Source organism: Centropristis striata, chromosome 20 (assembly GCF_030273125.1).
Source record: "Centropristis striata isolate RG_2023a ecotype Rhode Island chromosome 20, C.striata_1.0, whole genome shotgun sequence".
NCBI classification, from domain to species: Eukaryota; Metazoa; Chordata; class Actinopteri; order Perciformes; family Serranidae; genus Centropristis; species Centropristis striata.
In genome coordinates this window covers 5,286,307-5,314,173 of record NC_081536.1, presented here as the reverse complement: position 1 = coordinate 5,314,173, position 27,867 = coordinate 5,286,307, and the positions used below count along the sequence as shown (strand labels likewise).

Below are 27,867 nucleotides of genomic sequence, written 5' to 3'. Positions count from 1 at the left end.
ACGCTACACGTTTAAAATAAGATTTTCAGATCACCCTTAGAGTACTATCCGTATCTAGAGAAACTATATAACGCAGTTACACAGTCCTGTACGCCTTGACACCATACTACGCTTATACAAACCGAGTTTTATTTGGAAAAGGAAAACCGGACATTCAGAGTGTAATGTAGCTAGCTTTACCGAGATTCTTAAACAGCACCGTACAGCAGTTGTTGACAGACACGAGTGGAGGGATTGGGCAGGAATTGTGCAGGATTTTTTTTTTTTTTTACAACTAGCTGGTAGTTGGCCTTTTATATTAAAAAATGAGAATGTGCTGGTAGGTGCATATTTATCAGTCGGACTGGCTTGTAAACAAAACACTGGAAGACAATAAAACTGTCAGCTCTGGCGGGTTTGGTAAGATTTGCTAACGTTATTTGGCTTTAACCTTACACCTGGCTGTACTTGTTTACTGCTTTCTTAAGACGTAAAGCATTAACAGATCTCTGAGTTACTCTACTTGGCTATGCAGCTGCGTTATTAAATGAACTCAAGCTACATAACGTTGTGACTATCATTGGCTTGCTAATAATTCTGCACTGTGAGAGAAAAGCTATGCTATATCAATGTCACCACGTGTCGAACCTTTCTATTAAAAGCATGTATACTGAAATCGTTAACTGTCATTGCTAGCTGTAATACTATATATAAGTACGGCCAAATTAACTTGGTCAAGTTGCATCAGTCATGACTGCTTGGTAATCATCGTGGTGAAGGACCGTCAAGAGGCAAGCTAGCTGTCGTTACCACGGTCCAGCAGCCAGAACAAGAATAACACTTCCGGTTGGGATTTTAAAAAACATGTCGTCACACTGTTAAAATAATCGCCTAACTCATTTTTCAAGTTTGGCAGGAAGTACAAAAAACTTCACCAAAAGTGTAACATATGACATTTAATGATCATTTCACTCAAAAAGGATGTAACAAAGGATGGCTATTGGCATAATAATAACACTGTGTGTAAATGATGTAATTTAAGAGAATTAAATTACTTTGGCAATTTTTTGAACATGCCTTTGTGACTTAAGCAAGATATGCTAACACTTTATTTTGAAGGTGTCTACATAGGAGTCACACAAGCCTGACAGAAATATGACATGACAAGTATCATGAGCATTAATGTTACTTACAAGGGTTATAATGTTCATGACACATTCCATGTCATGTTTATGACACGCTTATGTCACTCTTATGTAGACACCTTCAAAATAAAGTGTTACCATATCTTGCTTAAGTCTCAAAGGCATGTTCAAAAAATTGTCACATTTTATTTTGACTTAGGCATAATGAATCCGCTTAAGTCACACACTTGACATAGGCCATTATCTTAAGGGGTAAAACCACATGATCTGATCAACTGAGGATGTAGGTGATTTTACCACAGGTGGCCGGCATCATTAGGAGATGATTTAGGCAAAAAATAAACAATTTTGACAAAAAATGACTTAGGTGATTATTTTAACAGTGTGACGATAATCACATAAATCTTTTATGTGTTGTTATGATTGCGACCACTGCCTTGAACTCTTAATTATAGGGTGAATATGTTTATGTTTTCATATGTATATTAAAACCATGTTAAGATTTGTGCTTTAATTTTGGAATTCCAAACGCCCAAAACGGAAGTCGCGTTATGAGGTGATTAAAGCTAACTTAACCTAACTGTTAATTTAACAGTAGCTTACTGGGCTAATCTGTTTAACGTATATTACCCGGCCAGCTACGAGTTCATTGTATATGGGATGCATGCGTCGTTAAATCCTAAATATATTATAATTAAAATAGCCACAGGGACGCGTGTATTTAATGTAGCCATAATGTTATTTAGCCAAAACGTTATTAAGCTACCCTGCAAGGTGATACCATCTGAAGTGTGTGTTGCAGCCTAAAGTATGGACATGTGAATGTGCTGTAAAGTTATATTAGCCGAGCTGCCTCTGTCCTTTTCACAGAGACGGGGATCTTGCTGGCTTGTGTAGCCAAAGGTAGCGAGCTGCGATGCTGTGCTGGGGAAATGCTTCCTACGGACAGCTAGGCTTGGGTGGGATTGATGAAGAGATTGTGGTTGAGCCACGAAAATGTGAATTCTTTCACGGGAAGCGAGTGTGCGATGTGGGGTGTGGTCACAGGCACACAGCCTTCCTGCTGGAGGATGGGACAGTATACACCTGTGGCTGCAATGACCTGGGGCAGCTGGGACATGAAAAGTCCAGAAAGAAACCAGGTTGGTGATGTATATCTATATATATATATATGCAATTGTATTTATTTTGTTTCATGATAACACTTCATTACACCTCTCTTTGTCTTCTATTAGAACAGGTTGTGGCCCTGGATGCACAGATCATACTGGCGGTGTCATGTGGAGGGTCCCATACACTCGCCCTGAATGACAAAGGGCAGGTTTTCTCATGGGGTCTGGGCTCAGATGGCCAGTTGGGCCTCAATAACTTTGAAGAATGTGTTCGTGTGCCTAGGTAAATTCAGAAACAAGTTGTTCCTATTTACTAATTTGCCTGAAACCATTTTTTTTTTTTGCATAACAGCCTATTTCCTTGAGCTTTCTTATGTAAACGCCATAGAATGTATAACATGGATGTAGTCTCTATAACTGGGGTGGGCAATTAATTTTCCCAAAGGGCCACATGAGGTACTGTAAAGGTTGTGTCGGGCCAGACCAATACTCTGGACTAAATTCTGCTCAAAATAAATGTCATCGCTTTATTAAATAAAGTACACCAGATAGAGTAAATGATCTGGTTTTGAGCTGCTACTGATAAAAATACATGTTATGATAAGACTATGTTAATGTGGAGTAAGTCAAATAAAGCAATAAAAAGTAATAGTAATAGTAAAACCTCCAATCATTATCACACTTTTCCATTTATTTTACACACAACAAACATTCAAACCACAAAAACAGTATAGAGCATGTATGTTATGAAGTAAACCTGCAATTTTTTAACTTTATGCAAAAAGAAATGTGTCTTAACAAGGTAACTCTGTTTCTGTGCAGGTGCCTATGCATGCACACACATACATACATTGCCTTCAAAATAAAAGCACTGCGGTTGTATAAACATTTTTAATTTCGGATAACCTCACCAGCACCATCACTCGTCTTTGAAGCCAATTTTCATAGTGACCAAATAACAATGTCATGTGATCCTCGGCTCCTTTAAGCCTTAATTTAAATTGGTTATGTGAAAATTAACCCCTGTACAGTTGTCTTGAGCGAGGAAATGAGCTATAGTAACCAAAACCATTTTCTGTACCAGACTGTACACATGTTTATTTTTGCTCCAACATTGGACATTTTAACATTGGGCTCCATGGAGATTGATTCATTTTTGAGCAACTGCAGTTTTTGGCACCTCTGGTTTTACCTAATTTTCCAGCACCGAAGGTTACTTCCTGGTAAAGACACATGTAATTATAAAAAAATAATTTAATTCTGCTGCACATGATGTTTTTTTCATTTTTTTATTTCTTTTTTAACCCATAAGAACCCACGGTGACACCCATGTAACAAACCCTTTAAATCTTCTAGAATCTCATATATTCAGCTTTATGCTTCACCTTAACTCATTAAATCCCTAAGCGCCATATACTCAACACCCTGGTGTGGTGGTCATGTGACTTTGACAAGAAGTGACTTCTCCAAAATATGTGTGTGACTGGAAACAGAAATGTGAAAAAGTAGCTAATTTCAAAAAGCTTATTTTTTGTTACGAGGCTAAGACCCATGTTGTTGTTAAACCCATTTAACAATTCTAATCCATTAATAGAGTGTCCTGTGTTGCATTTAACTTGTTCTGACCATATTTCTTGAACAAATTAAAGTGACAATTTTGATATATGTTATGGAGATGCAAAATAAAAAGGAAAATTTGTGTCTCTGTAAGCAGATAATTTGTCTAGTTTTTTTTAATTTTAAAATAAGAAATATCATAAACCATTAACGCCCAATGTAACATATATGTCACATCCCAGATCTTTGACATTTAGGGGTTGTATTTTTTTTTTTTTTTTAAAACATCAGAAATGTGTTCTATGTGGTCCACTTATAGAACACGTCCTTTAAGGATAACTGGGTCTGGGTTCTTATGGGTTAAAAACAATCCACAACTAATTCTCATTTCTTTATTTTCAGAAATATCAAGAGTTTGTCAGATATACAAATTGCTCAGGTAACCTGTGGGTATTGGCACTCCCATGCACTTTCAAGAGGTGAGGATGGTTTGCACCCACATAATGCACATTTATTAATTTAACTGTGTTTTCCGTCTTACAAAGATAGTGCATGTTATGTCTACAGTACAGGCCAAAAGTTTGGACACACTCTCACATTCAATGCGTTTTTCTTTATTTTCATGACTATTTACATTGTAGATTCTCACTGAAGGCATAAAAAACTATGAATGAACACATATGGAATTATGTACTTAACAAAAAAAGTGTGAAATAACTGAAAACATGTCTTGTATTTTAGATTCCTCAAAGTCACCACCCTTTGCTTACTAGAATATAAGACATGTTTTCAGTTATTTCATTTGTTAAGTACATAATTCCATAGGTGTTCATTCATAGTTTTGATGAATTTACAATGTAAATAGTCATGAAAATAAAGGAAACACATTGAATGAGAAGGTGCGTCCAAACTTTTGGCCTGTACTGTATTTCTTTCTTTTTTTTCAACAGGGGGCCAAGTGTTCTCCTGGGGCCAGAATCGATATGGACAACTTGGGCTGGGATTAAACGGACAGAGCATTTCTACACCCCAAATCATCCAGTCTCTGCAGGGCATTCCTTTTGCTCAGATATCAGCAGGAGGGGCTCACAGCTTTGCTCTCACTCTCTCAGGAGCAGTGTTTGGTTGGGGGCGCAACAAATTCGGTCAGCTGGGTCTCAATGACAGCAACGGTGAGTGGTCAGAACTGTAAAACTACTACTACATGTGAGCATCCAAGCCCTCGGCGCAGATTTATTGTCAGAAGTTTTTTTTTTTCAGATCGGTCTTTCCCAGCCCTGCTGAAGTCCCTTAGATCGCAGAGAGTGATTTACATCTCCTGTGGAGAAGATCACACAGCGGCACTGACAAAGTTAAGTCATATACTTTTTGATTTCTCATTCTCTGTTATTTTTACAGTCATGGAAAAAATATTACACCACTGTTTTCTTCAATTTCTTGTTAATTTTAATGTCTGGTACAACTAAAGGTACATTTGTTTGGATGAATATAACGATAACAAAACAAATAGCTCATAAGAGTTTAATTGATTGATTGTCTTTATTTCGAACATGCAAGCAAATAAAAAAAAAAAAACAAGTTTAAATATTGATAGATGAATAAATAAAAAACAAAGCAAAAAAAATTGAGAAAACAGACACGTTCTGCAAGCTCGAAAGGGAGTAGGAAGAAGTAAAAAAACGTATCGAGTCCTACCCCTAAACAGGTCTCTATATGTATATACATATATGTATGAATAATCAATATAGTCACATACAAATATTATAAACAATATATATATATATATATATATATACTATAAACAATTTATATTACATTGTAAATACCTATACATGTATATTGTAAATTACTACATATATATAAATATTATAAACATAAATACAATTACCATGTGTATTACAAAACTACAGTCTACATATGTCCATGTTACAGAGGCTTTTCTAAATTTCTGTACTTTGTAAAGATAATGTCTTTATATTTGTTTTTAAACTGTCTTATGTTTTGGCTTTTAAGTTTAATTTAAGAGCTGACATCTAACCATTTCCATGGTTTTCTTGTTAATGATTTTGGTTATCATCAAGAAAACCATGAAAATGTCTAGATATCAGCTCTTGAATTAAACTCTTATGAGCTATTTTTGTTGTTATCATTATATTTGTCCAAACAAATGTACATTTAGTTGTACCAGGCATTAAAATGAACAAGAAATTGAAGAAAACAGTGGTGTTATATTTTTTTCTATGACTGTATATAATGTTACAGTGTTGGCTGTTGATTTTAAAAGCTTCAAATCATTTGCTTATTGTATGTAAAAGTATGAAGCCCCTGTGAGGAAAAACCCAGGTTTTTAAACAATTGCTTGAGCTAACTTCAGCTTGTTTGTATTTATGGTAATCTTCTCATAAAGTTTTTTTTTTGTGGTTGATTTTTTTTCCACAGTTGAAGGTGTTGTCATTGTTGTTTAGATTTAGGCCTGAGGAGTGTGATTGGTTAGGTACGAGTAAGCATATCAGGGTAAGCCAATCAGAGACAGAGCAGAAAAAACTGACCAATCAGAACAGATTATGCTTTCTCAGGAGGGGGGTCTTAAAGAGACAGACTCTAAAACGGAGCATTTCAGACGGAGTGGGAATACAGGTATATTTAACCAGACAGTATGAGGAAAATAATGTGTTATTTGAACATTAAAACATGTAAACATGTTCTAGTAGAAACACAAAATACAAGTATGAACCTTAAAATGAGCACAATATGTCTCCTTTAAATCAGAGTGTTGGGGAATTCATTTTTTTAGAGCCTTGGCCTTATTTTCATTTATATTTTTGAAATCATAAAAGACGATCAAGATTATAATTTTTATTGGCAAGTTTATTTGCTGAGAAACGGGATCACAAATACTCTAACTCTAACTAAACATAGCGTTACAATGGAGTCATCTATCCATACTGACAGATGGGTAGCTAAGCACCTAACACAAAGCTAAATTTTCTCTTATAAATTATCCCATATTTCATCAATTACGCTGGTAACTATTGCTTTATTATTAATATAAGTGATGAATAATATTTCAAGACCAGGAGTTGTTTAAAACAAATCATTTTCATTTCAGTCACCAGCAGATAAACTGAAAAAATATTGTGAGCTAAACAACTATAATTATTTTACCAGCTGAAAACATTCTTTGTCTCGTCAAGAATTTGGTGAATTTTAAAACCTCACGGCTGGAGGATGAAAAGGCTTTTTTCCTGTCTGGTAAGTTTCTGTGTTCTGTTGCAGAGGACGGTCCCTGCCTTAGGACTTGCAGGTTAAAACATCAACCCGTGACGGCTTGTAGTGTTTTTTAGCTTCTTAGCTACCCTTATTTAGTTTGATCTTTTGGCAATTTCCTATTAACCCATTAAGGCCTAAAACATCTGGAAAAAAATGCCTGGAAAACCTATGGGCCATTTTGAAAGAACCTAATACTAATACTAATACATGCCCATTAGCAAGATGTAAACATGATATGACCATTGGAAGAAATAGACATACTTCTCATTAGCCTACTGTAATAAAAAAAAAAGAATTATCATAATAATAATAATCATAATAATAAATAATAATAATACATTTTATATATTGCACTTTTCAGGGTACTCAACGACGCATAAAGTAATATAAGACATAAACAGTCATGATTTCTTATATCATCATCACAATCAATTATTATTTTTATTATTATTGTTAATATATTATTAATAATAATATTATTATTATCTCCAGATGGCCATAAATCTGTCTGTTCTTCGGTGAAAATATGTCGTCTAAAAACATATTCCTCATCCATAAATGCCGGTCGATTGGATCCGAGGGTTCAAAGTCCGGATCAGCAATAAAATCATCTCTCTCTCTCTCTCTCTCTCTCTCTCTCTCTCTCTATATATATATATATATATATATATATATATATATATATATATATACAGTACAGGCCAAAAGTTTGGACACACACCTTCTCATTCAATGCGTTTTCTTTATTTTAATGACTATTTACATTGTAGATTCTCACTGAAGGCATCAAAACTATGAATGAACACATATGGAATTATGTACTTAACAAAAAAGTGTGAAAAAACTGAAAACATGTTAACATTGTATTTTAGATTCCTCAAAGTAACCACCCTTTGCTTACTAGAATATAAGACATGTTTTCAGTTATTTCACACTTTTTTGTTAAGTACATAATTCCACATGTGTTCATTAATAGTTTTGATGAATCTACAATGTCAATAGTCATGAAAATAAAGGAAACGCATTGAATGAGAAGGTGTGTCCAAACTTTTGGCCTGTACTGTATATATATATATATATATATAGATAATGCTTTCCCGGCTTAAATGGGTTAATAAATTACTGGACTGTAAAACATGATTGAATCCTCCATGTTTTCTCAGTCTGTCCCAGCCCTGAATACTGTGACGTGTGCTAACATTTTGGCCTTGCAGCACTCTTGAATTTGGGAAGGTCAAAATAACTGGTGATGCTGATTTTACAGGAAGGAGGTGTGTTTACATTTGGCGCAGGAGGATACGGACAACTTGGACATAACACTACAAACCATGAAATCAACCCCAGGAAAGTGTTTGAGCTCATGGGGAATGTAGTAACACAGATTGCATGTGGAAGGTAAACATGATAATGTCTATTATTACACATTTTATTTCAAACATGGCATACTTAATATACAGTCATGGAAAAAATATAAGACCATTGTTTCTCTAATTTCTTGTTCATTTTAATGTCTGGTACAACTATAGGTATTTATATATTTGTTTGGACAAATATAACGATAACAAAGATAGCTCATAAGAGTTTAGTTTAAGAGCTGATATCTAGACATTTTCCATGGTTTTCTTGACAATAACCAAAATCATTATCAATAAAACCATGGAAAATGGCTAGATATCAGCTCTTAAATTAAACGCTTATGAGCTATTTTATTTGTATAGCACCTTTCGATAACAGAGCAATTCAACGTGCTTTACACAAAACATTAAAAGCTTTAGAAAGAGACAGATATTTGACAAATTTTAAGATTGAAAACGGCTTATAAAATATTTAAGAACAAAAATATAAAAGTACATTCAAATATAAAATTGTAAAATTAAAAGCGAGCTAATAAAATATACATTTTTAGAAAGTATCAAATATCAAAGGAATAAAAGTTTTTTTTTTTTTAAAAGACCAACATATATCGCCAGGCATCTTTCATTTGAATAGGGAGTTACAGTCATGGAAAAAATTATTAGATCACCATTGTTTTCTTCAATTTCTTGATAATAACCAATGTCATTAACAAGAAAACCATGGAAAATGTCTAGATATCAGCTCTTAAATTAAACTCCTATGAGCTATTTTTGTTGTTATCATTATATTTGTCCAAACAAATGTGCCTTTAGTTGTACCAGGCATTAAAATGAACAAGAAATTGAAGAAAACTAGGGTGGTCTAATATTTTTTTCCATGACTGTATTTGCATATTGGCATCAATGAATAAATAAGTGGTTATAAAACTGTATAATTGAGGTTTTTCTTTACATGTCATAACAACTAAACATTTTTCAAATTGCTGTGTAATTTCAAGGCAGCACACAATGGCTTTCACACCTTCCCGTGGAAAGATGGACTCCTTTGGGCTTGGTGGTAACGGGCAGCTCGGGACACGCTCCACTTGCAACAGAAAAAGCCCCGCCCCCGTCAAAGGCCCCTGGGTATCCTCCACTTCGCCAACGGAAACCGGTGAGACACATTCAATAAAAACTCTTTGAGTATTTATGAGGAATTTTTTTTGCAACCTGAGAAGTGGAAATTTTCTGAAAGCTCTAACCTCAAATGTTTTGCACACAACTTCCTGTGAAGTGTTCAAGAGTTCCACTTAAATACAGCAATAGACTGCGTGAAAGAAGTGGATGTAGCCACCGTGACCTCACCCGTTGGTGGAAAAATTTTTAAAGCCTCAAATTTGGCCCTAAGATCAGACTAGACTAGATTATACTTTATTGATCCCACAATGGTGGAATTCACTTGTCACAGCAGGAAATGCAGAAGCAAAATGTGTAAATATAAATTACAGGGGGAATAAAGTATTAGTTTGAATGAAAAATATAAATACAGATCTACTTTATATAAAAGCCATGGTGAGTAGTGTAATGATAAGTGCTAACAAATGTGTGGTGGTGATCTGAACAGAAACTACAAATCTTTATTGTCTATTTAATTTACAAAATGTACACCAAGCTCTATCGAAAAAGACTTGAAACTAGCTATTAACACTTTAAACTTATGAGGAAAAGGTTTACTGAAGTAATACATTTAAAAGTAAAAGTGAGAAGTAGCGCCACTTTCTCATAGACCTCATATACAGGTCCATCTCTATAAATTAGAATATCATAGAAAAGTTTATTTATGTCAGTAATTCAATTCAAAAAGTGGAAATAACACATTATATAGATCCATTACACACAGACATTTCATGTCTTAATTTGTTTAATTTCTTCTAATTATAATGATTATGGCTTACATTTAATGAAGACCTAAAATTCAGTGTCTCAAAAAATATGAATATTACAAAAGACTAATTTTAAAAAGTAAGTTTAATATGGAAATGTTGGCCTCTGAAAAGTATGTCCATCTATATGACTCCATACTTGGTTGAGGCTATTTGACATGAACTACTGGAAATTGACTTTTCCATCATATTCTAATATATTCAGGGTTGGTACGGGTGCTTGAAATCCTTGAAAATAATGTTGTACTTAAAAAGTTTAAAAAGTGCTTGGATTTTGGATGAAGTGCTTGTAAATGCTTGAAATTGTATTTCTCTTGCAATCTCACTATATCCATCTATAGACTATTTTTTACATTGAACATGATTATCTATAATGAATCTTATCCTATCCTATGAATCCTATCTAAAATGAAGACCATTCCTCCTAAAAGTGTAACACCATCGCTGTTGGTACGGTTAAGTGAAAACTCCCTTTTTAGTATGTAAGTACTCATCTAAAAAATGCAATTTACAACAGGTGTAAGGTACTGGAAAAGCTTGAAAATTGACCTTGAAAGTCGTTGAAAAATGCTTGAATTTGACCACTGCTAAAGAAAAAATTAAAACACTGCTTACATAAAAGCTTTAACGCGTTTATTAAGATTAATTAATTACACAAAAATTAACGCGTAAAAAAAAAAAGACGCATTTTAATCGCACTTATTTTTGCACCGCGGAACATTTCTCACTGGATGAGTTTCAGGCGGACCGATTATACTGGAGCACCAACTAGCGTTGATGAGTTCAGACAACAACAAACCACAGTGAACATGAAGGAAGAAGCTGATGAGACCTTTGGTTGGCCCCGTGGATGATGGGACATTTAGTTACTAAAAACCAACGGATGGAAGCGTCGATAAGAGCATGGTTGTGTTGCTAGGCAACAAGGAATTCACATATCACTGCAGCAGTATCACCTCAATGCCAAACATATAGCAGCTAGCGGCTAGTGTGCTAGCTAGCGTGGATTGTGTTTTACTTCAAAAACCAAAGTATTCTAGTTAACAGAAGGTCTACCTACCTATAGGCTACCTGAATTTCTGAAATGTACTATATTTCTAAATATGCTATTGCTATAAGTGTAGCAATTAATGGCAAAAATTGCTCTGGTCTGTTAGACTTGAACAAAAATAAACAATATTTTTGTTGCTTAAGCTTATGTATTCAGTCATTATTCAATGGTATACTAAAAATCCATGTGAAAAAAATGACTTCTCACTGTTCTCACGTCAAATACTTATATGTGATTAATTTAGATTAATTAATTACAAAGCCTCTAATTAATTAGATTAATTTTTTTTAATCGAGTCCCGGCCCTAGTAATAATATGTTACATATATCGCCCCCTGCTGACCAGTAGAGAGAATGCAGGTTTAATGCACTTCTGTATTGGCTTCACTTTACCTAGAGCAGGGGTGTCAAACTCAAATACACAATGGGCCAAAATTTAAAACTTGAATAAAATCGCGGGCCAACATTGAACAAATAAAACTTTTAATATATACCAAACATGTTTTGCTTTAACATTAAATATGGAACCAGCAACGCTTATAAACATACAATATATAACTAAATAGTGCAGACATGCAAAATCAAATTTCAAATAAAAAACACATCAATGTCATTAATTTATTAAATGAAAATTAAATAAAAATCGTATGCCTCTTTTCTATTTGCATCCTTCTGATTTAAATATCAAAATAAACTTTTTCAACAGGTTAATAAATTCTGCCTTTCTTTTCGCCATTTTTGGGAAGGGGTAGCTGGGAGACAGCTCTAGCTTGAGGTTGCTATGACGACTGTCACAGAGGAGCGCGTTTCTGGGTCCTGTCCTGATTGATGCACCAAAACAACAGCAGGGCATTGTGGGATTTGTAGTATTAGCGGTAAATGCGCCGTATAATACCGGCGGGTCAGCTTTGATAGTACAATAATAATATAATAATTTGGTATTGCCTCGCGGGCCAAATAAAATTACACTGCGGGCCAAATTTGGCCCGCGGGCCAGAGTTTGACACCCCTGACCTAGAGGCTAAGTCCACCTCTTCATACAGTCTATGGCTGAAAGCTGCAAAACAGTGCAGAGTTGGTTGTGATTCTCAGTGGAATCTGAATTACTAGCAGCACTTTTGATATCATGTTAATATAAAAAAAAAATATGATGGATCTTTCAGATGACAAATTGTACCTCTACTTCTTATATACATAGGTCACCCCAACGTCCTCATCTATCCATACATTTATTTCCTGCTGTCATTTCATAACATTGCAGACTCGGAGCCGGGCTGCTGTGTCAAGAGGATTTATGCCGGTGGAGACCAGAGCTTTGCTCACTATTCCTCTGCCAATGTAAGTTGTCATTCATAAAGGGCTTCTTTTATTTTTATATTTCCTCAGATAAGAGATAAGGATGTTAAAATTTAACATGCAGTTAAATTATTTATTAGTGACTGATTTGACAAAGGGTTGCAATGGCCCTTTTTACAAGCCATACTAGGAAATTGTAACATACAGGAGAGGGAAAAAAATATTAGATCATTGTTTTCTTCAATTTATTGTTCATTTTAATGCCTGGTACAACTAAAGGTACATTTGTTTGAACAAATATAATGATAACAACAAAAATAACTCACAAGAGTTTAATTTAAGAGCTGGTATCTAGACATTTTCCATTGTTTTCTTGTTAACCCTTTATCAGGCAAAGAACTATATTGGGTAACTTCAGGTAATATTTCGAGAAAAAAGTTGCAAATTACTAGATTAAAGTGGCAAATCTGCGCGAAAAAAGTCGCAGATTTACGAGAAAAAAGTGGGAAAAAGGCAACTTTTTTCTCCCAGATTCACCTCTTTAAATTTCTTAAATCTGTGCATTTTTTTCTCGTAGATTTGCCACTTTAATCTCGTAAAAAAAATTCTCACAATATTATTAATACCAGTATTCTGAAATTTGGAATTTGCAAATATTGCAATGAGTGCCCTATTAAGGGTTAAAGCGGTGAATCTGGGACAAAAAAGTTGCTTTTTTCCCACTTTAAATCTCTTAAATCTGCGACTTTTTTTCTTGTAGATTTGCCACTTTAATCTCGAAATATTACCTGAAGTTACCAAATATAGTTCTTTGCCTGATAAAGGGTAAATGACATTGGTTATTATCAAGAAATTGAAGAAAACAAGGGTGGTCTAATAATTTTTTCCATGACTGTAACTCCCTATTCAAATGAAGGAAACTGCTTCATAAGATGCCTGGCGATATATGTTGGTCTTTTAAAAAAAAAAAAACTTTTATTCCTTTGATATTTGATATATTTTTAAAAAATATATATTTTATAAGCTTGCTTTTAATTTTAGAATTGTATATTTGAATGTACTTTTGTTCTTAAATATTTTATAAGCCGTTTTCAATCTTAAAATTTGTCAAATATCTGTCTCTTTCTAAAGCTTTTAATGTTTCGTGTAAAGCACGTTGAATTGCTCTGTTATCGAAAGGTGCTATACAAATCAACTTTTTTATTAGTTTTGAGTGGATTCAAGAAGCACGTCTTGGTACCTGAAGTGTCTCAAGATGCAACATGGATGAAGTGAATAGATTCTGCAGATTTAAAACTGTGATTTCTGAATTTTTGCCCACTCACTTTATTTTATAAGTTCATAACTTTTACCCTTTTTTGTAGAATCTCCAGAGCTTAGATGACGTGAGGATACAAGATCCCCACAGAAAGATTTGCACCTTGAATGAGGATATCATACAGAAGTGGTGGAACCACTCACCCGGAAGACTGCCGCTAGAAATCTCTAAGTAAAGTCCTCACCTCACAAGAACCTGCACTCACCACATGCTTTATGTGTTAATGTTACTTTTAGTTCATCAGAGGCAACATTTTTACACTTGGGACAAGTGGTCATGATTCTGTAAACTCTTTATGGAGATTATCTTATGAAAAATCTTTACACTAATTTATTGCCTTTTTATGCATCCTTCAGAGAGATTGACCTCGTGTTCTCCTCAGCAAGCTGCCTCAATGGATCGTTCCTGTCAACGAGGTAATCACAATATACATGAAGTCCATTTTCATCTACAGTCTAGTCTAAATGTCTTTATTACTATCAAATCCAATGCATTTTCTCAACTCATTTGATTCTTCTGTGGGGTTATTTGACATTTTGGAGGGATGCCTATTCACTTACAGTCATGGAAAATATTATTTTTCTTCAATTTCTTGTTCATTTAATGCCTGGTACAACTAAAGGTACATTTGTTTAGATAAATATAATGATAACAACAACAATAGCCCATAAGAGTTTAATTTTAGAGCTGATATCTGATAATTTTCCATGGTTTTCTTGATAATGATTTTGGTTACTATCAAGAAAACCATGGAACATTTAGTTGTACCAGGCATTAAAATGAACAAGAAATTAAAGAAAACAAGGGTGGTCTAATATTTTTCATATCATATTAACTTTCTGCTTCTTTTACACAGTCATCCAGATCACTACAGTACCAGCAGTAAATGTTCAGGAGTGGATATGAACACGGCTCGCCTGCTGTTTCACAGACTGGTCCAACAAGATCACAATGAGATCGCTCAGCAGGTCAGTTGCACAAAAAAAAATCATGTTGTTGGTGTATTATGTCCACATATTTTGTTGCTGTTTACCCATTTATTTATTTCAACAATTGCATAGAATTGTACTGATATTATTTGACATGCTTTATATTGGCTGTAAATGTACATAACAGCAGCCCACCTACATGTCATACCTGTATATTTACATGAAATAACTAGTAAACCCATGTGTCTCTAGTGATCAAATCACACTAAAGGCCAATACATACTCCACAAGAACAGAGAAATTTGTGGTAACGCTTTATAATAAGGTCCTTAATAACCATTAATTAACAAGTAATAAGGCATTGTTCTCGCTTTAGATCCGGTAGTTGCAAAAAGCATAGTTAACTTATAGTTAACTTATAATAGATGAGCAATAAAGTATATTTTAATATCAATAAGCAAACAAAATAAGATAAATAAAGGCATGGCAAAGACATAATGGGTGGGTCATGGGTGTTTGTAATGCCATTATTAACACTTATATAAGCTTATAAACACACAATAATGTAAATAAGCATCTTGTAAGGACTTACAAGGGCCTTATTACTTGTTAATTAATGGTTATTACAAGGACCTTAATATAAAGCGTTACCAAATTTGTTCTCTCTCCTCTGGCTGCAAGTACAGAATGATGTAATTTTTGTTCTTGCAGCCATGGAAGAGAGAACAAATTTCTCTGTTCTTGACACATCATCTGGGCAGAACTTTGTTCTTGTGTGGTGTCCAAGAAATTGTTTGAATGGTCAGAAATCTGAATTCGAATGAGCCGTGTGCTGCAGTGGGAGGGCCCTGTGACGACTTCCCAGGAGGTCTGCAGTGGAGTTTCACATGAAGTCTGAAAAGTCCTGTCCAGAAAGAACTTTTTTCTTGTTCTTGCCACCGTGAGAACAACAACAAATTTCTCTGTTCTTGTGGACTATGTAAAAGGGCAAACAAAAAACTATAACACATTCTGTGGTAGGCAAAATAGATATATTCCCTCCAGCATGTTCTGGTTCTTCCCACACAATCCACATACTTTTTCATACAAAAAGTGTGCTCCAGTGTTTTGTTTTATTTCATTTAGAGTGTTGATTATTGCCTTAAATTAAACTCTGTAATACAACCCTGACTCCTTAAAAGTTGGCACACTGGTGCAAAACGTAAATAAAAACCGAATGCGTCACATTCAGAATTCAGAGTGTATATTTACAAAAACACTAACGAACACATCAAAAGTGAGTTTACTGTTTCCTTTTGGAATTTAATATGTCAGAGGCACAGGACACATACTTGGCAAATTCTGTGAACAGGCATAATTACTAACCTCTGAATTACTTCCTGTAGCTTACAAACTGTGTTAACAGAATCCACCACAGTATAAATAAAATATGCAATGATAAAGATTAGTGTATATAATGGTGGAATAGTGGCATCAGAATGTGCGAGAGGCCACAAAATTAATGCTTTTACGTAAAAAATGTTCTGCAGGGTAGCATACCCCGGACCTCCCCAAGTAACTAAAGCTTGTTTTGTAACCAAGTGTCATTTTTATACTCTGTAAGGCTACGTTTACATGATGACGGTCTGAACAGAAGACGCAAAAGTGGCGTCACGTCTTCACTTTTTATTCCTCGTTTGGACGAGCGTTTTCGGGAGGAAATCTGCTGCATACGGTGACGCAAAAGTGTGTGGAATTGGATTGTATGCAGCCAGGCGGCATCACTTAAAGCCATAAGAGCATCTTTGGGCATGTGGATGTTTTCACACCACGCAATTTCATCAGCTACTCCTTCCACAAAGTTCTCCACCATCACTAGATCTCCCAGGTCTCGTTCACAGCCGTCTGGCTCGCCTCCGACCAATCGGTGCATCCAAAATGTGATGGAGGTAATTCCAGATCCTTCTCTGTTCACTAATACTATCTGTACATATCCTGTACATTTGGTGGAAAGACTCCTGTAAGTTTATTAGAGCTGCCAGAGCAGCTTGAAGGTCCGACGCATGGAAATAATCCCACATATTTCCATGTTTGTTTATTTCCCTCTACTGGAGCATGTATGTGACATAAACACATACGTGACGTGAGCAGATCAGATCAGAGTTTTGTGTCTTCTCAGTGTAGACGACACGCTACCGCGGAGCGGATTCAACTTTTCCACTTTGGAGGATGCTTTCAGATTTTTGCGTTTTTAAGCCCCAAAAACGCCGTCACCGTCTAAACGAAAGGCACTTCCGATAAAATATTTTGCCGTTTTTACCCGCAAGCGTCCTCGTGTAAACGGGGCCTAAATTGCTGAGTGATATTTTGATGAATAAAATCCTAGAGGAAACGCTGCACATTGTGCACATTGTGAATATTGCACTGAAGCTGTTTGAAGAAAATCGTGAATCGAATTGAAATCACAATGTCCGCCAGAAAAATTGCAATTAGATCTTTTCCTAAAATCGTTCAGCCCTACTATACACTTTCTTCTGTCTCCCTCAGATTGCTGCCAGTCTGGAGAAAAATCTAATTCCCAAACTAAGACACACTCCTCCAGACATTGAAGCCCTGAGACTCTACCTCACTCTTCCAGAATGCCCTCTCTTCAGTGATCGAAATAACTACGTGACCATCACTATCCCGTTTGCCAAATCTCTCCTGAGTCTAAAAGAAGCTCCACTGAAGGTGCTAGGTAGGATGAAGATGATTTTATTTATGCTTTATGCCACATATGAAGCAATCTTTTCAATTTCTGGTTTCTTCTTTAAACCCTTCTGTGGTCCTGAGGTCCTTTTTGACCCCAAATAATTTTCATCACACCATTAATATGGGTTAACTTTCATAGAATTGCTTGATTTTTTTTCAGCATATGTGCCCCTCTGCATCCTTTATAGCTAAAATAAATTTCAACTTTCTTCTTACATTTTTACATGTTTTATAAATTTTTATAGCACGTTATTGCGCTTGCACTAAGACACACGACTGGTTTTAGGATATGTAGAAAAAAATTATTACCATCTTTTTTCCCCACCTTTTTAAGGGTTTTTTTAGTCAAATATGCAAAATTAGGTAAGTAATAAAATCTGAATATTTTTTTCAATAGTAATAGTGGGGAAGAAATTATTGATGGGAATGCACAGAGTGGGATATGTCAACTTTTAGTGAAACTTAAGTTTGACATAACCTACTCAGTGCATTACCATCAAGAAATTATTATTTCACTGTAACTAGTAAAAAACTTTCAGGTTTTATTACTTTTTTTTTCTTTAAATGAGGCCTTATTTTGTATATTTGACTTAATACCAATGAAACAAATATGAAAAATATATATTTAATGTGACCAACAAGGTCATGCGTTGCCTTAAAAGGTGAAAAAAAGTTGTTAATAGTGACCCAATATTGACCCAGCTAGGCAAGAATCCTTGGCTTTCTTTTTTTACTTTTTTACCCTTTTATTTGTCTTTTTATCTCTAACACTGTTTTGGATTGAGTTTTTATTACTATTTTATTCTATTTTATTTTATTGTTTTTAGTATTTTATTGTTTTCATTGTTTTTATTTATACCTATTTATGTATGATTTATTCTATTTTAATAACTGTACAGCACTTTGGTCAACTGAGGTTGTTTTTAAATGTGCTCTATAAATAAACTTTGACTTGACTTGACTTGACTTGACTTGACTTGACCCCCGAGGACCACCAGTGTATAGTCGACGGGAGGACTACACTAAAGGCTTAACTAAATGTTTGGTTTTGCATCAGGAAACTGGTGGTCTACGTTTGAGCCCCAAGTCTTCCAGCGGCTGGTTGAGTTGTACAAGGGAGTGGTGGTGTATCTGCTCCAGATGCACAAGATGGGTATTCCCTCAGTGGAGCAGAGGATTTTCACTTGTTTCCTGGACACCTCTCTCCGACTCCTGGAGATCCTGCACACGGTGAGAGAAAAAAAAGTCTCACAACAGCTGTGGTGTGTAAAAAAAACTGGTAATAACACCATTTTTTCTGGTGCTTTAGGTGAGTGAGAGAGCAGGACACATCATTCAGTACGACAAATTCTACATCCATGAGTTGAACGACCTGATAGACATCAGAAACGACTACGTCACATGGATTCAAAGGCAGATGTACCCAATGGTGAGTCCACTGTAGATGTCAGTGCCATGATTCATTGGATTACAGTCGTCTATGTTTAGGCATGTGTATGAATCATTTGTTTATGCCTCTGTATCCCCAGGGTCAGGATGGTGTGGTGACTCTGTGCAGGTATCCCTTTGTATTTGATGCTCAAGCAAAGACCACACTGCTGCAGACTGATGCTGTCATACAGATGCAGGTAATAAGGAGCTGAACCTGTCAAATGTATTGACACATACTTACTGCACGGTTGTATCTTTGAAACATACACTACCGGTCAAAAGTTTTAGAACACCACAACTTCAAGTCCAATAAACAGCTTGAAATGGTACAAAGGTAAGTGATGAACTGCCAGAGGTAAATAAAAAAGGTAGGGTTAACCAAAACTGAAGAATAATGTACATTTCAGAATTATACAAAAAGGCCTTTTTCAGGGAACAAGAAATGGGTTTTAAAACTTAAAGCAGTTCTGCAGCAACGGAGGTTGATCAAGCCTTGAAAGTTGCTAAGTTGCTACCAATTCCTACAGGTGTCCCAACTTTTCTTGATCACTTACAACCTACAAGTTGCTCCACAATTAAGGGAACTTCTGCAACAGAGTTGGGAAGAACTTTCTGAAGAATATACGATTTCCATTGAGTGTGTTCAGCTGTTCTATCTGTTAAGGTGGCTACTTTGATGAGTCAAAAGTTTAGAATACATTTTCCTTTCTAAATTGATTCTCTGATTTCTTTTTTAACTTCAGTTGTTTATTTGTTATATGCATTAATTTCAGAGTACACTGAGACATTAAACTGCATCATTTTCAATAAAATTCTGGAAAAGTCGGGGTGTTATAAAACTTTTGACCAGTAGTGTATATATTTCAACCTCCCCTTGTTGTGTTGGTAGATGGCAGTGGACCAGGCACAGATGCAAAACTTCAGCTCCATGTTCCTGCCAGCGGTGGAATCTGTCAACCCGTGCCTCATCCTCATCGTCCGGAGGGAAAACATCGTTGGAGACACCATGGAAGTCCTCAGGAAGTCCAAGAATGTCGACTACAAGAAACCACTTAAGGTAAAAGCTGCTATAATCGATATTTTCCATTAACAATGGAGGAAATGACTGACGTGCATGTGAAAGGTGTTTGTTCGTTGTTTTGGGGTTTTAGTTTGGTCTCGTTGCAGCAGAAAAAAGGTTCAACAGTTAGCAACTAGCTTGTAATCAGAGTGGAGCATTTAGCTGTGTAAGAGACATATGTTTCCCTGGGAAGTTGGTGGAGACCAAAAATGGAGCTATTAGTGTTCCCAGCATTGGAAAATATATGCACTCCACATGCTGTTCAGATCAAGGTTATTATAGTTAAGGAAAACTAAATTGAAAAAACAATTTCGTTAACTGAAATAAAAATAAAGACGAGAGTTTTTAAAAAACGATAACTAACTGAAACTATATTGTGTGGTTGCAAAACTAACTAAAACTAACTAAAATTATAGTGAAAATGTCCTTCGTTTTCTTCTTTGTCAACTTTATTCATACATAAACCTTTTGGTTGATATGAAACCTATTTCATCTATTTGGTTTTATGACTTAGTAAACTTATTGGGGCTAAGATGGATAAGCCAAATGAAATAAAGACAAAAACTTGAAAATTTACCTTGAAAGTCCTTGAAAAATGCTTGAATTTGAGCACTGATAAAGTGTATGAACCCTGATAAAAGGTGCTGCCGTTGCTCTAATGTCTGCAACATTCACGGCAGGTGATCTTTGTGGGAGAAGAGGCCGTGGATGCAGGAGGCGTGAGAAAGGAGTTCTTCCTCCTGATCATGAAAGAGCTGCTGGATCCAAAATACGGGATGTTCCGTTACCACGAGGAGTCCAGGCTCATCTGGTTTTCAAACAAGGTACTTTACAGTGTAATTCACCTTTTGTAAGTTCACGCTGCTGAAATATCAAGTGCACTCTAAAACACCCGCAATGACAGGGACACAGAGTAGTCGTATTGTGAATTGATGAATGTTAATGCCATATCCTTTGCAGACTTTCGAGGACATTGAATTGTTCAACCTCATCGGGGTCATCTGTGGTCTGGCCATCTACAATCTCACCATAGTGGAGCTCAACTTCCCCGTGGCCCTCTACAAGAAGCTCCTGAAGAGGAGGCCGACACTAGATGACCTGAAAGAGCTAATGCCAGATGTGGGAAGGTCAGATCAAGGAACAGTCATCTGAGGTTCCCATTTAACATGTTTATGCATGTCAGTTTAACATGGTATTTTTCTTAACTGCCTCTAAAATTAAGTCTTTTAGTTTTGCAATTATATTCAAGAAGGGAATCCTGTACAGCCGGAGAGCTGCAGCTTCAGGCCCCTAATTCTTTCGTGACAGCGTCACCCATTATACTATACTATACTATAATATAATAGTAATAGCAACAATAATAATAATATATGGATATAAATATGGATACATTGTGTTAATTATGATTATATCTACAACTATTAACAGATTAAATGCAGTGATGAATCATTTTATTAATGTTAGTATTAGTTAGTTGGTAGTTCTATTTATTATTATTTTTTATTAGCATAATTATAGCATATTCTGGTAAAATAAATAAATGATAAAATACACTAAATACACCAAAATACACTTTATTCCGCCTATGTCGACAGTTTAACACACATCAGCACACTTCCGGATGAAAAAGGGACTTAAATATATCCGGACCAATATGATTCAGTCCACCTAATAAAATAGGTTACCAAAAAAAAAAATTTAAAGTAAAAGTTATAATCTTTTGTTTGTTGGTTTGGTGATTGTGACATAGGTCTCTTTTGAGTTAAAAGGGAAGTTTATTCTTTAACAAAATGGTCTACGCGTTCAAAAATACACTTCAATTCAACTTGACTCGCCGTTTGAATTTTAGCCATATTTTCTGGATAAATGCACTTGTTTATCCTCCAAACTACGTGCCGCTGTCGCGAAAGAATGAGGGGCCTGAAACTGCAGCAATCCGGCTGTGCAGGATTCCCCTACTCATTTTATTACCAACCAGAGTGTTTATTGATAGAGTTTACCAGATGTCTGCTTAATAAAATAATCTAAAATATGTCTCTTTGTGTCTCCTGTTGAACCAGGAGTCTGCAGCAGCTACTGGACTACACAGAAGACGACCTGGAGGACACCTTCTGCTTGAACTTCACAGTAAGATGATTGTCAAACAGTCTGTTCTGAATGAAGTGTGAAAAAAATAGTTGTGTTTTCTTTATGTCATATAGGCAAATTATTTGTACAATGCGCACATGCAGGTTGCAAAAAAAACAAAAACAGAACAGTGATCGTGAAGAAAACTATCCCACATCGGAAAGCTTTTGGCTAACATTCTATCAAAATTTCACTTTAACTACTAATATAAATGATCATGTTATGTTTCCAATTATTTAAGTGGTGTGAAACTAGAGTCTAACTTCTTATCTTTCAGACTGTTTATTGTTTTAATCGTGTACGGTAGCCTTGGGTTTACCAGAGTTGGCTAAAGGACGCTAACGTTGGTGAATTAGCCGTGTGCTAACTGTATCCCACATAGGACACTTCCATGTTTTCGCTGTAAAAAAATTAGCAGTGCTGAGTTTTTCGAGGCGAAATTGGATGTTTTTTTGGTAAGCCAAATAAATATCACCGTTATCAACCATCGTTATCAACACACCCGGACCGTACTTCCATCCTTCACAATAAAATACAGTACATTAAAAATACATATGTAGAAACAGATGTAAAATACAGTGTCGCACGAGCGTTGCTACTGCTTTCTCTCATCAGAGTTACTTTCGTATTGTAATTAGACATGTAAATATCAATGTATAGAAACTAAATTTCACACATAGATTGTTAAATATGTATAAATCAATTATACCTAGACTGGTGGTGGGGATTTTATTCAAAATGACCGTGAAACACCGGAAAGTGCGGCATTGCAGATGTGTCCGATCAGGGATATAAGCACCGAACGGTGTCCGATGTGGGATACAGTTACTATAACTGGCAAAAGAGACTACTTCCTCACAGGACTTTTCCTTTGTTTTACTGTGGAAATGCTGTTTTGATATTATACCAACTTGTCACTCAGATATAGGCAAGTATGAAAAATGTATATGTACAAAATAATAATATATACACTACTGGTCAAAAGTTTTAGAACACACCAACTTTTCCAGAATTTAATTGAAAATGATGCAGTTTAATGTCTCAGTGTACTCTGAAATTAATGCACATTTGCAACATTTAAAATTCTTTATTGAGCATGATAGTGTTTTGAAAAGAAAAAAAGATTCAAAATCACATTTTATGTTGAACTAAAGTACTAAAAAAAGACACAAAATTACCAAAAAAAGACACAAAATGACAAAAAAAGACACCAAAAGACTTAAAAAAGACACAAAGAGACACAAAATGACTTACAAAGACATGAAAAGAATTCAAAAATGGACAAAATAGCCCAAGACTCCATAGAGTTAAGTTGTTAACCCATTTCTTGTTCCCTGTAAAAGGCCTACTTGTATAATTCTGAAATGTACATTATTTTTCAGTTTTTGTTAACCTTACCTTTTTTTATTTACCTCTGGCAGTTCACCACTTACCTTTGTACCCTTTCAAGCTGTTCATTTGACTTGAACTGCTTGAATTTCAGTAAAAAATTGAAAAATTGGGATGTTCTAAAACTTTTGACGGTAGTGTATGTATAAAAATGAAGACTTTTATTAGTACCTTTTTGGTTTTGGCAGCCCAACGCACAACACGACACATTTGAAACAGATTACAACTGTGGTTAAAGTTTTCTTGTTTATTTAAGGCGACTTCTATTTAAGATTCCTTCTGTAACCGACATGTGTGCATAATCGTGACGTGTTCTGATAAGGAGTTTAAAGGCAAAATCTGAACACTGCCTATTTTTTCAGATCACAGAGGAAAACTATGGTGCCACAGAGGTCTTGGAACTAGTACCAAACGGCGAAGACATCAATGTCAATAAATCAAACAGGTAAAATTTGCTTAGTCGTCATGTTCACCAATAGCAGATGTTGCATAATGGAATAGTTTTACTTTTTTGGAAATACACACATTTGCTTCCCTGCAGAGTTAGATGAGAAGATCAACACTCTGCAGGATAAACATGTAGCCAGTAAGCTGAGCATAAAACTGGAAATGTTTACAAAGATTACTTCGATGTTAAATCTTTTTTCCTTCCTCTAGGCAGGACTTTGTCTATGCATACGTAGACTATGTTTTCAACACCTCGGTGGCTCCGCTGTTTGAGTGCTTCTTTGCGGGCTTCCACAAGGTGTGCGGCGGAAAAGTTCTGGAGCTGTTCCAGCCAAATGAACTGCAAGCTATGGTCATTGGCAACACCAACTATGACTGGACGGAGCTAGAAAAGGTCTTGTTTCATGTACTGATGAGTGTAGTGTGTCAGATCTCCAACTAATTAAAAAAAAACGTTTTTAAAATTTAAATTAATCAGATGAAATTTGTCCAGTGGTGGAAAAGTATTCAAATCCCTACTACAAGTAAAAGTCCTGAATTCAAAACATACTGAAGTAAAAGTACAAAAGTTTCAGCAGCAAAATGTATTTAAAGTATCAAAAGTAAAAGTACTCTTTGTGCAGAATGGCCCCACTCAGATTGTTATATATATATATTACAAGCACATTATTGGTTTATTATTATTGATGCATTAATGTAAGCAGCATTTTACTGTTGTCAGGGTAGAATTCATTTTAACTACTCAATATACTGTTATGTGATTTAATATATACAAATGCTTAATCACTTAACCCTGAACCTATTTATCTTTTTTTAATGTTAAATCTCAACCTGAAAAGTATCTACCGATTGACCGCTCTTGCAACCTAAAAGCACTTGTGTCCTAATGGACTCAAACTTAACCCACGGTATATATATATAGTATATATATATAGTAATATATATATATATATATATATATATATATATATATATATATATATATATATATATTACTCTTGCTATGTTTCTTGACTTCATCCTTGATTGTGTTGTATTAACTCTCATTTGCACGTCACTTTGGATAAAAACATCTGCTAAATGACATTGTAGAATTGTAGAATTGTAGAATCTAAAGCTGGCAGCTAAATGCACTGGAGCAAAAAAGTACAATATTTGCCTCAAAATGTAGAGCAATGGAAGTATAAAGTTACATAAAATGGAAATACTAAGTAAAGTGCATGTACAATTAACCCTTTATCAGGCAAAGAACTATATTTGGTAACTTCAGGTAATATTTCGAGAAAAAAGTTGCAAATTTACTGGATTAAAGTGGCAAATCTACAAGACAAAAGGTTGCAGATTTAAGAGATTTAAAGTGGCAAATCTGTGCAAAAAAAGTTGCAGATTTACAAGAAAAAAGTGGGGAAAAAAGCAACTTTTTTCTCCCAGATTCACCACTTTAACCCTTAATAGGGCACTCATTGAAATACTTGCAAATTCCAAATTTCAACCCTAGAGAATATTGGAGGATATTACATACAGCCAGAATGTGTAAAAAAACAACAACATACGAAAATAATATTTTGAGAAAAAAGTTTGCGAGATTAAAGTGGCAAATCTACGAGAAAAAAATGCGTAGATTTATGAGATTTAAAGTGGTGAATCTGTTTTTTTTTCACGTACATCTGCGACTTTTTTCGCGCCGATTTGCCACGTTAAATCTCTTAAATCTGTGACTTTTTTTCTTGTAGATTTGCCACTTTAATCTAGTAAATTTGCAGCTTTTTTCTCGAAATATTACCAGAAGTTACCAAATATAGTTCTTTGCCTGATAAAGGGTTAATTGAACTTAAGTACAATACTTGAGTAAATGTAGTTAGTTGCATTCCACCACTGAATTTGTGTAAAAATCAATGTGTAAAAAGTAATTATTTTAATGTTTTCATAACCCTAAATCTAGATGTGTGGATGTATTGATATGTGGAAATTTTAAAAAAGCGGTAATTAAGTAAGTTATTTTAATACCTTTACATCCTTCTCCGTCCTACAGAGTACTGAATACAAAGGGGAGTACTGGGCGGACCATCCCACCATCAGGCTCTTCTGGGAGGTGTTCCACAGTCTTCCTATAGAAAAGAAAAAGCAGTTTCTCTGTAAGTGCTGCCCACTATTAGTCAGGCAGCTTAGCAAAATAAAGGGGACACGCTGGACAAAAGCACCAAATTTTTCATAAGTTTCAATTTTTGATGGGAGCCACTTCATCAAAATTGCAGATCGGAGATGGGAGCCATATAAAGTCTATGAGAACCAATGTATTTACCAAGCCACTTAGGTCAATCTTGGTGTCAAAATATACATTTTCTGGGTCAAGGAATCCATTAAAGCTGTTGAGAATATCACTAGATGATTATTTGAACAAATAGTATGTTCATTTTTCAGAATACATGTACTGTCTATGACCTATATTAATATATGTTCGACCGCTTAGGAAGTGGTTGAAAATTTAGTTGGAAATTATGTTAAATACATGGCCAAAATTAACATATCTATTTGATCAAATAATTATCTAGTGATATTCTCAAGAGCTTTAATGGATTCCTCGACCTGGAAAATGGATATTTTGACACCAAGATTGACCTTCTAAGTGGCTTGGAAGATATATTGGTTCTCATAGATTTTATATGGCTGCCATCTCCGATCTGCAATCTTGATAAAGTGGCTCCCACCAAAAATTGCATGTGGAAAAAAATTGGTGCTTTTGTCCGACGTGTCCCCATTCTTCTCAAATCTGGTCCTAAGCTGCCTGACTATGTTTTTTTTTTTTAAATATCAAAGAAGCTTGTGTTTTTGAAAGCTTTAACCCATTGAAGCCTAAAACGCCTGTAAAAACTGCCTTTAAAACCTTTGGGCGATTTTAAAATAAGGCCCTAAAAACCTGAAGTTTTTCTGGAAATTCAACAGAAGTGTCAACGCTTCGACAAAATAATAGATTTTTTTTTAGAAATGAAATTCAAAAAGTATTTGAGAGTTTATACAAATACTACAAAACGACGTGTCCGCTTTCCAGGCTTCAGTGGGTTAATGTTAAGCTGGAAAAAATTGAAGCAATAATGTCTCTTGCCTTTTACAGTGTTCCTCACAGGAAGTGACCGCATACCCATTTTGGGCATGAAAAGCCTGAAGCTGGTGATCCAGCCCACTGGTGGAGGGGAGCATTACTTACCTGTGGCCCACACCTGCTTCAACCTGCTGGATCTGCCCAAGTACAGGAGTCTGGAAACACTACGCGAGAAGCTTCTACAAGCTATAGATCACAATCAAGGCTTTAATCTTGCCTGATAGTACACAGAGATGCCTAGAACTCCATGTTCAGACTGTCGATGGCGACCAGATTCCCAAATGTTTTGTTTCGCAGTCTAAATTCTGCTTGAACACTGGGTGGAGAGGCGGCGGAGGCAGTAGAACTGAATAATAGTCGGATGAGTTGGACGTCTAGATTTTCACAGGTAATCTTGACTTTGTTTTCCAGCTTTTTTTCCATGCCATCACAGTATTTGATGCTCTATTACAAGTCGATTCACATTTGATATTGCTTTTGATATGACAAGTATGATGAAGCAGTATATACAGTAAAGGGTATGCATACAGCAACATAAACACTTGTGAAATATAATGAAATGCAGTAGCACTACCTTCTGAAGCTGCTATCGTAATGTATAAGTGAGATGTTTCTGTTATGTCTGCAATGGTGGAAAAATACACCGTGGC

The 27,867-nt window shown here is 35.3% G+C and overlaps 1 protein-coding gene across 3 annotated transcripts; it reads left to right on the top strand.

The window, feature by feature from the left end:
* Nucleotides 1–231: 231 nt before the first annotated feature.
* herc4 (HECT and RLD domain containing E3 ubiquitin protein ligase 4) lies at nt 232–27,830 on the top strand. Of its 3 annotated transcripts, none has more exons than XM_059359126.1 (24): nt 232–399; nt 1,995–2,266; nt 2,360–2,519; nt 4,196–4,272; nt 4,744–4,965; nt 5,054–5,145; nt 8,328–8,458; nt 9,417–9,571; nt 12,652–12,728; nt 14,051–14,175; nt 14,361–14,420; nt 14,861–14,972; nt 17,460–17,649; nt 18,721–18,893; nt 18,973–19,092; nt 19,193–19,291; nt 19,984–20,151; nt 20,835–20,978; nt 21,115–21,281; nt 22,215–22,281; nt 24,033–24,115; nt 24,328–24,511; nt 26,150–26,252; nt 27,230–27,830. In XM_059359126.1, exons 2-24 carry the CDS (start codon nt 2,041–2,043, stop codon nt 27,436–27,438), a joined length of 3,144 nt encoding a protein of 1,047 aa, XP_059215109.1. In that variant the 5' UTR covers nt 232–399; nt 1,995–2,040; the 3' UTR covers nt 27,439–27,830. The 3 variants fall into 3 exon arrangements, 2 of the variants coding, with proteins under 2 accessions (XP_059215109.1, XP_059215110.1); XM_059359127.1 differs by lacking the exon at nt 232–399 and adding an exon at nt 1,512–1,898; XR_009396299.1 differs by lacking the exons at nt 24,328–24,511; nt 26,150–26,252; nt 27,230–27,830 and having other exon boundaries at nt 234–399; nt 21,115–21,332; nt 24,033–24,078.
* The last annotated feature ends 37 nt before the right edge of the window (nt 27,831–27,867 follow it).

Coding starts and splice junctions, on each gene's coding strand:
- herc4 (XM_059359126.1), top strand. CDS start 2,041: ATGCTGTGCTGGGGAAATGCTTCCTACGGACAGCTAGGCTTGGGTGGG. Junction 24,116..24,327: donor AATGTCAATAAATCAAACAG/GTAAAATTTGCT, acceptor TCCTTCCTCTAG/GCAGGACTTTGTCTATGCAT. Junction 26,253..27,229: donor AAAGAAAAAGCAGTTTCTCT/GTAAGTGCTGCC, acceptor TGCCTTTTACAG/TGTTCCTCACAGGAAGTGAC.